This window comes from Dermacentor variabilis, chromosome 11 (assembly GCF_050947875.1).
Source record: "Dermacentor variabilis isolate Ectoservices chromosome 11, ASM5094787v1, whole genome shotgun sequence".
Classification (NCBI taxonomy): Eukaryota; Metazoa; Arthropoda; class Arachnida; order Ixodida; family Ixodidae; genus Dermacentor; species Dermacentor variabilis.
In genome coordinates, this window is record NC_134578.1 from 110,861,418 (window position 1) to 110,878,569 (window position 17,152).

At 43.6% G+C, this 17,152-nt stretch overlaps 1 protein-coding gene across 1 annotated transcript; it reads right to left on the reverse strand.

The window, feature by feature from the left end:
• Positions 1 to 8,397: 8,397 nt before the first annotated feature.
• Positions 8,398 to 9,531, reverse strand: LOC142563427 (uncharacterized). Its single transcript, XM_075673982.1, has one exon. It carries the CDS (start codon positions 9,529 to 9,531, stop codon positions 8,398 to 8,400), a length of 1,134 nt encoding a protein of 377 aa, XP_075530097.1.
• Positions 9,532 to 17,152: the final 7,621 nt, after the last annotated feature.

Here is a 17,152-nt window from a genome sequence, read left to right on the forward strand (position 1 = left end):
CGTTATTTGCTCACATATGTCTTAGTATTTTTCAATTAGCTTTAACATACGCTACAGCAACAGGCCAAAATTGAGAAAAATTTTACGCAGTTTATGCAGGAAACTTCTGAAAGAGCAACTTCTTTTTCCTTTCTTTGCTGACCCGAATAAATGTGGAATATTCTAAGAAGCATTCAACTTTGGCGAGATAATAAATAAGAATGCCAATGCAATAAAAAAGTTGGTCTTGAATGAAAAAAAAATGTACCTCCGCCCAAATTTTTCTTATTCGCAGAAACTTCAAAGAGCGCTCACGTGATCAACATTTATTTTCGCCAAAAATGCTTTGGTGAAACCTCATTCACAAAATCGCCATCTAGACCGTTTTTAAAGAAAAGTCACTGATGGTCGCTTTTAAGATATGGGACGTTTCGCGCGGACTGACCCATATGCGAGGCACCTCATCATAGTAATTGGGATAGTGTCCTTGCATTTGTGGTGACCCGCCGGATACGGCGGTTCTTATCGCAGCTCAGAATGAAGGCGTCCAGTCTGATCGAGCCAATTTCCATCTGACGACATGCACCGCCGTGGATGTGACCTTGACCGCGTACAGCGTCTCAAACCCCACCATTGCCTGCTACCTCGTTCGTCCTTTTATATTCCCAGGAAACCGACTTTTTTTTTCTGCAGCGGCATTTACAAAGAAGGCCATCGCCCGCCTACAGCATCGCCAACGCTCGCCGCGCACTGCTAATCGCTGCTGTCTTCGACGCTGCGCGTCAGGCTGCAGCCCTCGTTCCAGCTCGTTCTCTCGTTCACTGCCCAATCACGCGACCAGTAAACCTCGTCACACGCAGATAATTCGTTCACACGGCGCTTTGTTGTGGTTAGTGTGTTCTAGAATTCTACTAATATGATCAAAGATAGCTGGGAGAGGGCATATATTTGAGTCCCTCATTTTCGAAAATGACCTAAATAAATGCGAGGGAAACCTGCACCACCAAAGGTATAGCAGGTTAAAAGCCAATTAAAAGAAGTCGCAGTTTCGCCCGAAAGGCAAAACACCGATTGCGATAGGGAATTAGTAGATAGGTATACGAAATAAGGATAATAGTTTCGTCGGCCGTATCAACTTGTAAACATTCGCTTGCTAACTAAATTATTGCGACTGAACGAGGACGTGCAAAAAACAGACATACTGAGACAGCACTGTCTCTGTTTGTCTGTTTCTTTCTACGTCTTCGTTCAGTCGGGATTACGCAATCTATCATGGATTGAAACAAACTAACCCGACAACGTGTTTTAACATAAATTAACAAGCACAGTTCCATGCGCGCACAGGTCAACATTAACACATTTCACTCGATAAACGCGGAAACTCGCGGTCAAAAGCTGGAGTGAGGAACCGCAGCACCAGTCATCGCATTGACTTTCGTAGATCTCTCGCTTCAGCGCGAACGAAGCGTCAAACGCACAGCGCATACGAAGCTACCGGCACTACGCGCTTAGGCCCGCGCGGCGCGCTATGGCCTCGTCGCAGATTGCTTTCAAGATACGGCGCCCGCACGGCCGCGCCATGCGGGCGACGTATCAAAGAAATAAACATGCAAAATTCAAGTTTTTCTTGTGTGTAGAGTCTCGATGCCATATACGTAGTCATATGAGTCAGAGTCATATACATTTTAACTTTTGTTCCGGACTGTATTACAAAAATGGCTTGAAACCACATGCGACAATGCGCTTATGGATGTGAAACTGTGCGGTTTATATTGTGTTGGCACTATTAAGGCACGCATCACTTTGACGAATTTACATTTTCCACAGTAACGTTGTACACCATGCAAAAGACATCAGTAACAAAACGACTGTTATGGTTTACACAGCACGGATTTCTCCCTCACTCTGCTACCTTCTTTTTGTGCGTGTGTGCCGTGGCACAGGCATTTTAGACTATGCCCAGAGCTGAAAAAGCAACAGGAACAACATGCGCATGCGTTTTTTCAGCTTGGGACAAATTGAAAGGTTTTGTGCTTTTGCGGAAAAAAAGAGGGCAGTTCACTCAAGGAAAGTGCTGCTCTCTACAAAGCATTGCAACTGTTTTAGCACCCGTGTCTGTTGGATGGTGTACAACAATCCACTAAAATGTGGCAAAACGTATGATGGCTAGACTGGTGCCTGTCTTAATAACAGGTTACACCACACAAACTTTAAAAAGCACGCCTTTGTCACTTTGTTAGTGTATTGTCGGTTATGCGGCTGTAACTTCTTATTGAAAGACGTCATAATCAGGATCACAGCCCAAAGTATGTGAAATCAACTTCCTCCGCCGAACCCAACATGAATTTTGGATTTCTTCCTCTCATGAACCTCCTTGAACGCGAAATCAGTATTCTTGACAAATTTGGCTCGAATGAGGTTGCGCATGCAGGCGACATGTTTCTTGTATTTATTCCTTGCAGATAGCAAGGAAGTTCAGCTCTTGTCCTCCCTGCTTTTCTAAGTGTGTTAATCCCTTTTCTGTGACCATGATAAAGAACTTGAACGAACTCGCCCAATTTTACACCTTTTAGCTTAGATTTGTGTTCTACGTCTTATTATTGAACCCTTAGGTTAGTGCATGCCGAATTCAGTAAGGCCTCTTGAAAAGCCCAAAATTATCTTACATGGCCGACAGAGTCATGCTTTAGCTATAATATATTTTGCAAGTTTCACTTATGAGATAAATTTGAAGAAATTAAAGCATTTTATTATCCTACACTCTAAAGTGACAGAAACATTCAGCATCTTCATACATTAGTAAAAGCAGCATGTGCATTCTTGTAAAATACCTCACTGCTTTTATGAACTCAGCAGTGGAACGAAAATTGCACCTTGAGTTCATGCAGAAGCTTTGCAATCAGTATCACAATGCACAACATTTGGATATCTGCAATAGAAATGAAAACAATTATTTCTTAGCTTGAATTTCATATGTTTATGATCTATTCCTATGCAAAAATAATGGCTTCACGGGACATGTGTACAGGAGTAATTCAATGCTTCGTAGTCATTTTCAATCTTGCAAGTCATGTTGCAAATGTGTGATGTTGTTGCTTCTAACGACCATATATGGTATATGATTGTATTTTTGTGCACATAACCACCTCATGCATTCGCAATTACACTCAAGGTGACTGCGCACATCAAATTGTATACTTAGAGTATTTTTATTTAAAACAAGCAAAAAATGAAAGGATCGAAATATGAGGTTGATATGTCACCTGCCGATGCGACACATATGAAGCAAAGTATAGGGAAAATTATTTATAGTCTTTAATTGAGTTATACAAATGATAAGGTACTTACAGTGGACGAAAAAACAACTTCAGCCATTGGAAGCCAAGTTTACATCCTCTGCACTAGGCGTGTGTTGCACCACCTATTGCGCTACGTGCTACAGTGGCGGCTGTTCCTGCGTCCAAGGATATGGCCAAGGGAATGCTACTTGGAATTAACACCTATTTTGCATTTTATCACAATGTGCGCAGTTTTCTGATCTAATCGTGAAATAAGGCAAGTGAACGATTTTTACCAAGACAGCAGTTTTACATATTTCCTTAACTGCAGAGGTACTCATCGACCAAATCTTTAATTCCAGGGTTGCAAGCATAGGCAAATCTGAGCAAGACAAGTTTATTCCAAGATCATTCAGATGTTGTTAAACACAGTATGAAAACAAAGCACAGCGTCAGGCAAATGCAAAATTTTCAAAGGGGCTCTCTTGAAGTGCTACAGGAATGAGGATCAAGTGCATGTTATTATTTTCTTGTTATACCAGCCTGAACTTCCAACTTTTGCTCAGTTCGACTGGCATAATTCGCAATTTCCACACTAAGCCCCGCTTACAATTAAAAACAGTCCATTGTGCAGACGTCCATAGTACGTTTCTTGCGCCTTGCCCCAGACATTTTGTCGACCACATCCAGCAGAGGCATCAGGTCCTTTTCCTGACACCGAAGCCGTCACTTAGGGCTAGGCTGATCATCTGTCGGAACCCCTGCTTCATTGATTTCTTTCCATCTTAATTAGAAAATTAAATCCTGAAGAAGCTGTTAAGAATGAGGCACCCTATGTATCTGTTAGCACCGTATTATATATATTATTGCTCATACAGTAAAACACTCGCTAAGAGAGATTTTGCGAACGATAAAAATGTAGATATTGAATAAACAATAAAATAAAACACATTAGATACAAATCTTCCGAAATGGAGATGCACTTCTCACAACCGAGCACACTAAAGAATACTTCAGTACCCTATGTTTAGCAATATTTCAGCAACGCTATTATTCATCAGTAGTTGGCAATGCAAGTCAAAACTGAAATGTCGCTTTTTCCATTGGGGTGTTCTTTAAAATTGCCTGCCACTACAGTGGGTGAAACAGAAAACTGCTTGCTGCTGTCATTGCTGCTAGTTGCGCAGTGCACAACAAGGAAAGCAAGAGCAAAGAAAAGGCACTCTTCAGGTTCTTTTTTGTCGGTTGATTGCAGTAACATGCATTGCGTTTTTCTTATCACATGGATGCATACGTTGCCCATGTGGCGCAGATCCGCAGCCTTGAATTTTCTCCACCCTTTTGTTCTTTGCCAAACTACCTGCTGTCGTGCCAATAACCGATGTGAAGATCTCACTCAATCACCGAGACAAATATACGGGAGACTTAGTGCTGATTCAGACAAATTGGCAACAGGACAAAGGAAAAAACTAGATGTTGTGGTAATTTAGCCATTTTATAGTAATGATATGCAAGGCAGGAAGGAAGCTATTGTTATTTCAATTTTCAAAGACAGTAAAGTAACCGCCGACGTTTCAAGTTATCGCCCGATAGCTTTCTCAAGTTGCGTTTGTAAGCTTTCTGAAAAAAAAGATAAATTCTAGCCTGTTACACTTCCTTGAATCTAATAATATAATTGACCCTTTTCAGTGCGGTTTCAGAGAGGGTCGGTTCACAACTGATTATCTCGTGCGTATTGAGGCAAATATCGGTGATCCGTTTGTTCATAAAAAGTTATTCTTATCGATATTTCTCGATATGAAGAAGGCATACGACATAACGTAACGTTACGGAATCTTGCGAGACCTGTCGGGAATAGGCATCCGTGGAAACACACCAACCATAACAGAAAGCTATTTGGCAAATCGTACATTTCGTGTCAAAATTGGCAATGTATTGTCGCGCCCATTTGTACAAGAAACTGGTGTATCACAGGGAGCCGTGTTCTGCTGCGCACTTATCGTCAAGATGCACACATTCCGTGCTTCGTTACCACCAACTATATTTTATTCCGTCTACGTAGACGACATAAAAATAGGTTTCAAGTCATGTAACCTTGCAGTCTTCGAGACACAAGTACAACAGGCCTTGAACAAGATCCCTAAGTGGGCAGACGAAAACGGATTTAAAGTTAACCCCCACAAAAGTTTATGTGCTCTTATCAAAAAAGTAAGGCATGCTCCGAGAGCCAAATGTGGAACTGTACGGAGAAGAAATACCTGTGCACAAAGAACACAAGTTTTTAGGCGTAATACTCGATGCGAAACTCACTTCCATACCACATATAAAACATCTCAAGGCATAATGTTAAAAACAATGAACATACTGAAAATGTTATCACACAACATGGGCTAGTGACAGGAAGTGTTTATTGAACCTCTACACGAACCTCATCCGATCACGATTAGATTATGGTGCCATGGTATACCACTATGCCACACCAAACGCGCTAATGACGCAAGATGTAGTGCACCATCCGCCTGGCCACTTGCACCTTCAAAACGAGTCCTATTGAAAGTCTATACGTACAATACTATGAGTGGTCATTCAATCTGCAAAGAACATACGTTAGCTTCACATACCTTCTTAATGTTTACTGTAATCCCGAAAACCTTTCTTATGCTACGGCTAATGATGTGGCGTATGCTAGTTCTGTGACACAGCCTTTCTCACTGCGTGTGAAGGAACTGGCGAAGAAATGGATGTCCCTCTTCTCGAACATCGCCTAATGCCTCCAGCGAAGCTGTTACTGCCTTGGGCGTCACAGGTGGCACAATGTGACAAATCTTTTCTAGAAGTCTTAAAGTGCGGTTCAGAGATCTAAATAGGAATGTATTTCTTCGCGCTTCAGTCGAAGTACTTCTCTGAATACTACACGGACGCATCAAAGTCACATGCCGGTGTATCTTACGCAGCAGTTGGTCCATCCTTCTCACCGTCCGATATTTTACATCCATGAATGGGTATCTTCACGGCTGATGCGCATGCAGTACTGTCCGCTGTTAAACACGCCAAGAAACCAAAGATACAAAAAGCCATTCACTGACTCGGCAAGTGTCCTTAGTTCCATAACGTCCTTCACTAAACAAAAATCCCGCGGTTAATTACCTTTATTCGCTTCTGTGCACAATTTACATATCTAACCAGCAAATCACAATATGCTGGGTACCTGGCCATAGAGGTATTGAGGGCAATATCTTGATGCCGCCGCATTCGCCGCCATGTCTGCCAATTCATTTCCATACACGCCCTTGTGGGCGGGAACGTGATGGATAAGAAAAGGGGCGCTGTTCTCTAGGCGCTGTAGCTGCTGTTTAATGGCTTGAATTCTGGTGTCATTGGTGATAGGGCGCGCAAGTGCCGTGAGCAGTGACAAGCTGTCAGAATAAATATATAACGGTGGCGCGAGATCGTGCGAGAGGATATAGTTAAGCGCCTCCTGAAAAGCGAGCGTTTCTGCACAATATGCGCTTGACGCAACGCTCAGACGGTACCGCCGCACTGCAACTATCCGCTCACGCGGCGTCAACACCACCACCGCAGCTCCAGCCGACCGAGATGTAAACGAGCCGTCTGTGTAGATGTGGGTGCCCGGTCGTCTGGCGGCGCGCTCCGCCTCGTGTACTTGCAAGCGCTCAAAGCCAAAGCTCCGCGCCTCCGACGGGTGTTCGCGCCAAACATCTCGCGGGAATAGTACATCAGCCGCCGCGTAGCTTGAACTTCCAAAAGTAACGGATCGTCGCCGTTGGAAGAGGTCGAACTCGGCGTTGAGGCGATCAAGTTCGAACTCCAGTGGCGGTTGGTCTAGTAGAACCTGCAGCGCCTCCGTGCGCGTGGTGCGGTACGCCTCAGTTAGCGCCAGCAAGAGCGTGCGCTGCACCGTGTTTATGCGCGCTCGAAGTCGACAGTCAGGTTGTGCATTCCACCACACGGGCGAAGCATACGCGATGGCCGGCAGCAGAACCTGGCGATAGAGTTGCCGACGGGTCTTGGCGTCGAGGGTCGCGTGCATGCGGACGAAGGTGATGGACTTCATGGCGAGCGTCTCGGCCTTTCGTTGTAAATGTTCCGCGTGGTCGAAGAACGAGAGCCTTTGGTCGATCATGACCCCGAGAATTTTGACGGAGTTTTTGAATGATAGGCCCTTCTTGCTGTCATCAATCTTGATTGTCGGTTTACTTTTTTCCATGCCCCCCCTGCCGAATGAAAAAAGGACGCATTCAGTTTTGTCGTGGTTAAGACGGACCTTGGTGGTGGTGGTCCACGCCTTTATTTTAGTCAGGGCGGCCGTGGCTCTCGCCATGGTGTCGAGGCGATTTTTCCCCGGGATCAGAACCACCGTGTCGTCGGCGTACGCCTGAATGCGGACTCCCTCCGGCATTTGCAAGCGCAGCAGGCCGTCAATGACAACATTCCAAAGCAGGGGGGGCAGAGGCGACCCCTGGGGGCTGCCTAATGTCGCTTCCGTCATAACGACGCCCGAGTGGCAATGGAATTCGACCGTGCGGTCGTCGAGGAAAGTCCGCAGGAAGTCTACCAGGTTGCAGGGGCACTGGCGCTCCTTAAAATAATTTAAAACAAGGGGGTGCCAAACGCTGTCGAATGCTCCCTGGAAATCCAGGGAGATCAACGTGACCGGCGTGCCCCGCGCTCTGTGATCGTTGATGTAGTGGCATAGAGATGAGAGTGCCTGGACTGCACTCTTACCGTGCACGAAGCCGAATTGGTTTTGGTGGACGTAATTCCCCTTGAGTAGGAAGTAATACAGTCGGCCATACAACAAGCGCTCCAGCACCTTTCCAAGGATTGAGGTCATGCAGATGGGCCGGTAAGCCTGCGGCGAGTCTAGGGATTTGCCGGGTTTTGCAATGAAAATGCCCCTGCCTTTCCGCCACGCCTTGGGGAAGTAGCCCAGGGTGAGTGCTGTATTAAAAATGTTTAATAAGAAGCGCCGGTGGTACGTGCAGAGAGCGACCACAACGTCAGTCGTCAGTCCGTCCGGACCTGGGGCCGAGCTGTTTACAAGCTTGGCGAGCGTCGCCGCCAGCTCTCCGGCGGTGAATGAACGGTCTCGCACACGTGATTCGCAGGGCCGCGCGCTCTACTCCCGTAACTCTTTGTGTTCTGGCAGGTCCGTGCGGGCGTCATCTTTGGCTATTAGGACATTTAAGAGCAGTGCGGCCGACTGTAGGACGCTTTCCGTCCGGCCGCCGTCCGGTGTTGTCAACGGCGGCAAAGGCGGTCGTCCTTTTTCCCTGCCGAAGGCCGCCCGAAATGGTGCCGAAAACAGCGACTTGCGGCTGCACTCGGCACACCGCTCGCGCGCCTCCGACGCCTTCGCGTTTTCAATCCTCCGACGGAACTTGGCAAGCGCCTTGCAGTAACGTTGGCGATGGAACGGCCGCAACGCGTCGTCCTGACACCTTTGGAAACGGCGTCGCAAGGCCCGCGTTCGTTTCTTTTCGATCTGCAGGTCCGGCGTCCACCAACTCTTTCCCGGCCTGTGAGGGAGTACCGGTCTGAGATGCTTGCGACGCGTGTTATCGATGACCTCATACATCTTATTAATCGTCGCCTCGAGCGCCTGCGGCGAGCCGATGTTCGCTCCGCTAGCCCGCGCGAACCAGCGGAGGTCTCGCAGTTCGGCAACGAAGTTGATCCGGCCGCACTTTGTCAAGCGTCTCCCTCGCTCGCTGGCGCTGTGCAGCACGAGATCGATGGCACGGTGCTCGGAAAAGGTGACGTCCGACGACACGCTCCACCGGTACCCTCGACGGACGAGCGCGGGGGTCGCCAGCGTCAAGTCGATCCAGCTCGCCGTGTAGATGTTGCAGTAGGTGGGGGGGGGGGGGGGGGGGTACGCCGCGTCATTCAATATGATCAACTCTCGCGCCGCTGCGAACTCAATCACGCGAGAACCGCGGTTGTCATTGGCGCGCGGGCCCCACATGGCGTGCTTTGCGTTGAAGTCGCCCATGATCAGGATCTGTGGCGTTTTGTGGTTGTCCAGACACGCCGAAATTTCGTCGAGGGTTGGCTCGATGGAGCAATGCGGCGGTGCGTACGCCGCGACGAGGAACCACTCGCGCTGTGCTGTGGTACAGCGCACCGCGACCACCCGCCGGGAGACGTACGCCGGGAAGACGTCGAAGCGCGCACGACGGACGAAGACTGCACTCAGCGGCTCCTCTTCAACCCCGAAGTAGGGGAAGTCCGGCGGCAGTTGCGGCCTCATTTTCCTGGTACAAGGCGGGTCGTTAATAGCGGCTATTGATATGCCGTGTTCTTGCATTCGACGCGTCGCAACCGCCAGCGCTCGCTTCGTATAGTCTAGGTTCAGTTGCATGAAAACCGTCGTTTCCGGCGATGACGAGTCGACACTCGGCGGGTGCGTCCGCGACGCTCGCCAGTCCGCCGCCGCGTCGCCCCGCGCACACCCCCCCAACCCTCAGCGCTCTCGTCACTGGGGTGCGCCGTAATTTGTGCGCGCTCGGAGACGGGCCACCCTTTCCGCGAGGACCGGGCAGCCAGGAAAACCGGTGGGGTGGTTCCCGTCACTGCGGCCCGCCCTGCCGCACTCCGAACAGCACACGGCGACGTCGCCCATCTTCACCTTGCAGGTGACGGCCAGATGGTTTCCACCGCACTTCATGCAAGTCGCTTTGGCCGGGTCCTTCTGGTGCGGGCACGTCATGCGCCCGTGGCCGTATGACGCCCAATAGGTGCACGTCGGGACGTGCAGGTCCTCTCTCACGCGAACCGACGTCCAGCCGACCGACAGGCGCGGTCTCGACGTGATCCTTCGGAAGCCCTCCGGGTCCACTTCCGCCACGTACGCGCACGTGCCCGCCCGTTCGCGAAACGCCACGCGGACCTTACACTGCTCAAGATTGAGCTCAAGCCCCTTATTTCGTTCGTTGAGTAACTTGATAAACTCGTCGGGGCCTACGTCGGGATCGTCGGGATATATATATATATATATATATATATATATATATATATATATATATATATATATATATTGATGAATAACTTATAAAATTTTGTTATATGATGGCTGTCTAGCAGACGATAATGGGATTAATTGACGGAATAATGGTTAGAATACATTTTTAAGGAGATTGTTTGGATTTTGTCTAGTTTTTGGTAGCTGGCGCGTTCACTTCTAATGAAAAATTGAAAAGAATTTTTCTGTAGTTTTTGTCACCTAATTTATTAATTTAATTTTTTTTGATCACTCAAGATGAATGACCTCTTCAATATTTTGTTGTATGGTGAGATCGTTTAAGTTAATAGCATCTTGTTCTTTTGTTATTAAAATGTTTGTGCGAATTTCTTTACTATTATTTACTGACATTTAAAAATGCCTTTGTTAATGATTTTCCTCAATTATTTTCTTTTTGCTGGATTTACTTGCGATATTCTTAATTAAAATTATTTTCATCAAAACTGGGAGGTTGATTGAAGTTATTAGGGTTCGTATCATTAGAGTATTAGAAAGATGTGGTTAATCTTCTTTTGAGTAAATGTGTTTAAATATTTGATTACTTATTTATAGGTACTTTTAGTGATTATTTTATTTATTCCTTGATTTTTTTGTGCAATGGCTGTATATTGTGTGTATACACGTGATCGTTAATTTTACTTGTAATTTTCTCAATTACTTTTAATGCTGCAGGATTACTAATAATGTCCCGTTTGGTAGGTAATTTGTTAGTCTTCAGAATTTTGTTCAGCTCTTTTCTTTCTTCATTAGTTTCGGTACATGTTGATATATAGTGATGAAATTTTTTTTGCAACAGAACCACATTTACATTTATTTCTTTCTCTGATATTAAATCTCAAAAAATAATATGGGAATCTTCCATGGCTCGAGACAGCTTGTGTAGTGTAGTAGCTTAATGGAAAATGTGCAGGTATGTTTGCAACGTCTTCAATCCATTCTGCTGCATATGTTTTATTAGCGTTCTTCCAATAATTATTCCAATTTTCTGTGCGTTGTTTAGATAAGTTTTTAAGGAAGGATTTTGTCATTGGTAATGCTATTTGTACGCCGTATTTCCATGCTGCTTTTGCCAGCTCATCTGCAATTTCATTACCTACTATTCCTGAGTGTCCTTTTATGTATGTTAATGTAATTTCATGATATGGAGGTAGCTTTTTTATCTGTTATCTCGTCTTTTTATTTTATTTACGAATGGGTTTTTATTATACGGACACTTTAGACCTCGTAATGTAGACAGACTGTCAATTAAAATTTGGAAATGATTACGCTCTTTCTGATTTGATATATAAATATATAATATAGCCGTAGCCTTTGCTTCAAAGTTACTACAGTATTCTGGAAAAGAAAATTATTTTTGTTCGTGAATTCTGTTTTGTAATAACTATAAATGCTGCGCCAGTTTTTTCACCATCTTTTGTACCGTCCGTATATATATTGTAATCTGCCTTGATTGATTCAGTTCTGTAGTCTAGTGCGACTCTTTCAGCAGGTGGTGTGTGCCATAACTCCATTTTGTCAGCTGTATTTGATTTGTTGAAAGAGTTTTCTTTACATTTGAAATTGCTATCTTTGTGGAATATGTCATACAAAGCGTTTTCCTTTTCTATTGTTAAGTGTATAGGGGTGACGTTACATATGACTTTAAGAGCCATGTTTGACAGTATGCTGAAACTCTTGCATATTTTTATTAAAGATATTTTCTGTATAGATGTTAGTTTCCTTATAATGTGGGTATGTTGTTTGTGCCATACTTGAAAGCCATAAACAATCATTCTCTCTATGCCTCTTATATAGATTTGTCTTAATTGATTAGGTTTCATTCCCCAATTTATTTTACTAAATTGAGATATTTTGGCTGTCACTTGAGTAATTTTGTTTTTAACCTCTTTCAGATGTAGTATAAAGGTTAGTCCTTTGTCAAAAATCACACCTAGAATTTTTAATTCATCTTTATTCTTTATTATATCATTGCCTAATTGTAGTTTTGGTGGTTTACCTTTGTATATATTTCGTAGAACCATGGATTCGCATTTCTGAGGATCAAAACTTATTTTATAATAGTTAGCCCATTGATAGAGTTTCTGTAATGTTTCATTGCCTATTCTTTCTAAGTGTGCTCTACTAGTGCCTTTGACTGCTAAGGTGACGTCGTCTGCAAATGCTCGTATGGTGACATTATTTGGCATTTTTGTATTTAAAAGTTCTGAAATAGTAAGATACCATAATGTCGTAGTGAGGGGTGATCCTTGAGGAGAACCACTTTCAAGTGTTTTGTTAAAGTTAACTGTAGAAGACTTATACATTATGATTCTTTCTGTCAAAATGTTCGCTATGATTGTAATAAGATATGTAGGTATTTGTTGCTTCTTCATAATCCTTATGATTGTTTCTTTATTAATGTTCGCGAATGCATTTTCATGTCCAAGGAAATTATTAGGGACGGCAATTTATCAAGCTTTGCTTTGTTTGTGACATATTTTATATTATCTTGTGCATTAATTGCGGATGTTCCATGTTTGAATCCATATTGATTTAGTGGTAGTAGATCATTTACCACTAAGAAATGATAAATTCTATTGTTAATCAATTTTTCTAAGACTTTTCCTAGTATTGAATTAATTGCAATAGGGCGAAAAGTTTCTTCTGGTTTATCCGATTTCTTGTTTTTAAGGTATTAAAATGATCTTGGAAGATTTCCATCGTTTTGGAAAGTAACCTAATTTATTACAACTGTTGAAAATTTTTATAAAAGAATGTTTCTGTGAATAATAAAGTGTTTGAATAAATGAGCTTCTTAAATTATCAGGTCCTGGGGCTATTCCTTTTTCAAGATTTTGCATTATATTGTGCACTCCTATAGTAGTAAAAGGTAAAAATTCATGGTTTTCTATTTTATCTGAAATAGTTGGATTAACAGGTGTTTTGTTGTTACTTTCCTCAAAGTTGTACAATTTTCCTAGTAGATATTCGACAGATTCTTCAGTTTCTGTTTGTAGACTATTACCTTTTTCAATAACAGAAATTATCACAGGGTTCTTAATTTTCTTTGTTGCTAATTGTATGGAAGAGTAAATATGTTTTTGTTTTTCACAGTATAACACAATTCTTTCCAAGATGAGTCCTTTGCTTTCGTTATGTTATTGTTGTACTCCTGTAATGCTGCTAGATATACTTGTTTAAAACGTTCTTTGTTGTCCTCATTTGCTTTTTGATACCTTCTTCTTAATGCTCTTACTTTTTTCCTTTCTATTTCTAATTCTATGTTCCACCATGGTTTTGCTATTGAATTTCTTGGTTTTATTGTTTTGGTATATTTCTTTACTAAATTTTCGATTTTTGAATCGAAAGTGTTTATTATGATTTCTATCTGTGTAGGATTGACTATATGCTCTTCTACTATTTCTTGGAACCATGTGACTCGTTTGAGTTTTTCTAGTACCTGATATTCTCCCTTCTCAGGCGTTTTATTGGTTCAGTATGTTTAGTAAAAGCTGTTATTGATATAAACCTATGGTCGCTAAGAGAGTTTTCTTCCAGAACCTCCCATTTTTGTATTTTGTTTGCCATGGTTTTATTAATAATAGATAAGTCAATCCAACTTTTCCCATTTTTACTTTCAAAAGTAGGGAGTGAATTTTCGTTGTTAGTATATTCAGATCGTTTCTGACAATGAATTCAAAAGTTTCTCTCCTCTTGGTTCAGAAGTTAGGCCTCCCCATACTATGTTTTTTTTAGAATTAAAGTCTCCTAGAATTGTTATGTTCTCTTTACTTTTTATTTTAAAATTTCCTCTATCTCTAACAAATAGGGTTCAATGTTATCTTTTGGGGAGACGTAACAATTAATTATGTTGACGAATTCGTCTTGCCATTAAATTCTTATAGCTGTTATATATTGTGTAGTTAGTAATGGGGAAAATAGGGATTTTTTCGTTATGGGTTATGATGGCTGTTTTTGGGAGGACTGAGTGACTTACTATTTTCGACTTTATTGGGTAACCTATTATTTTATTATTTAATGCATAGGGTTTCTGAACAACTGATATATCCTGTTGAAGATAAGTCTAAATTATTTAATTGAGTTGTAGCTTTTATTGATATAGCGTGATTTATCTGAATTATGTTTAATGACTCAGTACACACTTTTGATGGTTAATAAGTACAAAGATTTTTTTTTAAAGAATACACAAGTATAATGAAAGAGGCCTTGAGTGAGCCCAATAAATTCGTAGCGCATCCTCTCTCCAGAGGATGCCGCTGTGATAGCTGTTTTATATAGCACATGCCTCCAGGCCCTTGTGTCTCAAGGGCTCTAACGAGGCCATGGTGCTCTAGTTAATTTTAGAAACCTATGCATTTTTTATATATCGTATCATTATATTGCAATGCACCTTAATGCACATAGTACACGTCATTTGCCATCGCCATAATTTTATTACACGTACATTTTACACACTTTACAGTGACTATATTTTAGGCCCCTTTACAGCCACGTGACATCAACTTCACAGAATTCATAACTCCACTGCGAAATCACTAACACTTGCATGGCGCTCTTTGGCCATACCTGGCCCTTGCGCCAATAAAAACCACACATTCATTCATTCAGAGGCCTTGAGTAGTTACTGTGACACAAAACCCGTTCGTATCCTCTGAGACTCATAGGCTTCATCAAAAGCCAGGCATGTTGCATCCCACCTGGAATATTTCTTATAGTTGAAACCCTTTTCCTTGCATACAGGGCAGGATTTACTCGCTGCCTAGCATTCGCTGTAGGAGTGGGCTCCACCACATTCTGTGCACCTTACCTCTCTGGATCTGCACTGCTTCTCTATGTGCCCAAAACGGGCACATCTCGAACATTTTGAGACGAGAACGTTCTCGTAACCCTGCAGCAAGTCCAAACAATGTTTACGTGACCTCTTTTCACCATTTTATTTGCAAGTTCTCGGTTGTTTATTCTTAAGGTGACAGGTTTTCATGACTCTTTTTTTGTTACCCACACTACTTTGACCTCCTCCTCGTTTCCGATAAGGTTGTTTTGTTGGATGATTCTCTCTTGAATCTCCTTTTCATTGGCTGCGAGGTCCACGCCAACAATCTTTACTTCGGGAGAGAGACCTTCGGAAATTCTAGTAGAAAAATGACACGTCTCTTGGTTAGTCTTAAGGCCTGTCTCTAGGTTCTTGAGATCCGCGACTTTAGCTGCAACTACTGCAACTCCGTCTTAATTGTTCTTGACCTCAACATCCATGAGTCCGAACTCAGTTGGTTCGAAGTTCTTAAGTTTATCTCTTATTTCCTGTTGAGGGTTCTCCATTCCTGTTGTGTCTTTAATTAGCAGAGCCCGTTTGGTTCCCTGCATGTTCTTGGTTTGCTCGCATCCTACTGAAACAGCTTGTGAGAGATTTCGACAGAAGGAACGGCGAGATCATCCTCAACATCCTTTCTGCTGGATCAGTGTGTACCACATGAGACCGCGAGAAGTTTTGTTTCTGGTCGCCAAAAACTGAAAGACTTCTTCGGTGCACCCTTGCTTCTGAGGGCAATTAGAAAGTTTGGGAAATCTCCATAAGTGTATTTCAGATTTCGGCAGTAACACCAGCCACCCACCGTGCAGTTCAACAAGGGCACAGCGCACCATGATGCGCAAAGGTAATGTCAGCACTCTGACGTTAAAAAATAGATTAGTCTCTTGCAATACTGCTGTGTCAAAGGCGTAATACAGAATGAGTTGTTCATTAGCCACCTGCAATGCCTCATTTGGTGCCTTTCTGTATTAGCGAATCTAGTTTCCTAAATAATTATTCCAGACATAATATTGCACATTAACTCATACTCACCATCTGCATCAGTGATTCGTCCCGGCTGTGACGAAGCCAGCAGTGCTGCCACAGCTGGCGTCGGCTTTGTGCCAGGTTCAGTACAGTCGCTGTCAAGTGGGTTGGCAAGGCGTGTGGACATGTGAGTTGCCACCGCACCGACCCTGAGCAATTCATCATTCATATGGCTTCCCGCCGGGGCGCCTCCACCTTTGAAAAGCAAATGTCAGCGTTAGCAAAATTTGGCGATCACTAAAAATTCAATCATACCTCTTCAGTTCCACTGCTTCGAAAACACTGGCAGAAACATATACACACATCATGATCTAGCTGCCTTAAGCCATTTTGGAGCCCTGCTAGCTGAGCACACAGGAAATACAGACACAGGTCGCCGTGCTCACACGCACATAGCACCGGGCATATGCTAATGAACTGCAACTGTGCCCAAGTTTTCCTTGCCCCTGGTATCTCATTACAGCACACGACAAGCCTACACACAAAGCTAGTTGATGGCGTTCGGCCGAGGACTGCATTTGCACGCTTTGCAAACAAATAAGGTAGTGTTTCTTTCATAGCAAGACGTCCTCTGAGGTAGCAAACGACGCCTTCAAGAAACCAAAACATGAGCAAATTTGCCGGTCGTGCAATTGTGACGCGGAAAAGAAACGTGCGTAGGCACATCCTTTGTTTGCCTGCATGTTACGATCAACCAAGTTCACTGCAACGTTATTTTTGGCGATGAATTTATTATGTCCTCGCCACTATTCCGCATGCACGCGCACAAGCTGTTGCAGAGTGGGCTAGAAATCAGCTGTAGCGATGGCTTCCCGTGCTTTCTTCAAATATATATAGAAGCAAGATGGAGAAATTTCGGCACATGAGGAATAATGCTCACCTGTCTTGAATATCTCACGCGTGTCTTCGGCTTTGGCACGGCGCCACTTTTCTTTTAGGTTGTCCCAGCACTTTTTTAATTGCTTGGACGTTCGTGGCCGCACGTTGTGGCGACTGTTAAATTCGTCGGCCAAC

Bases quoted from the DNA above. Each gene is read 5' to 3' on its own strand.
- LOC142563427 (XM_075673982.1), bottom strand. From the start codon at position 9,531: ATGAGGCCGCAACTGCCGCCGGACTTCCCCTACTTCGGGGTTGAAGAG.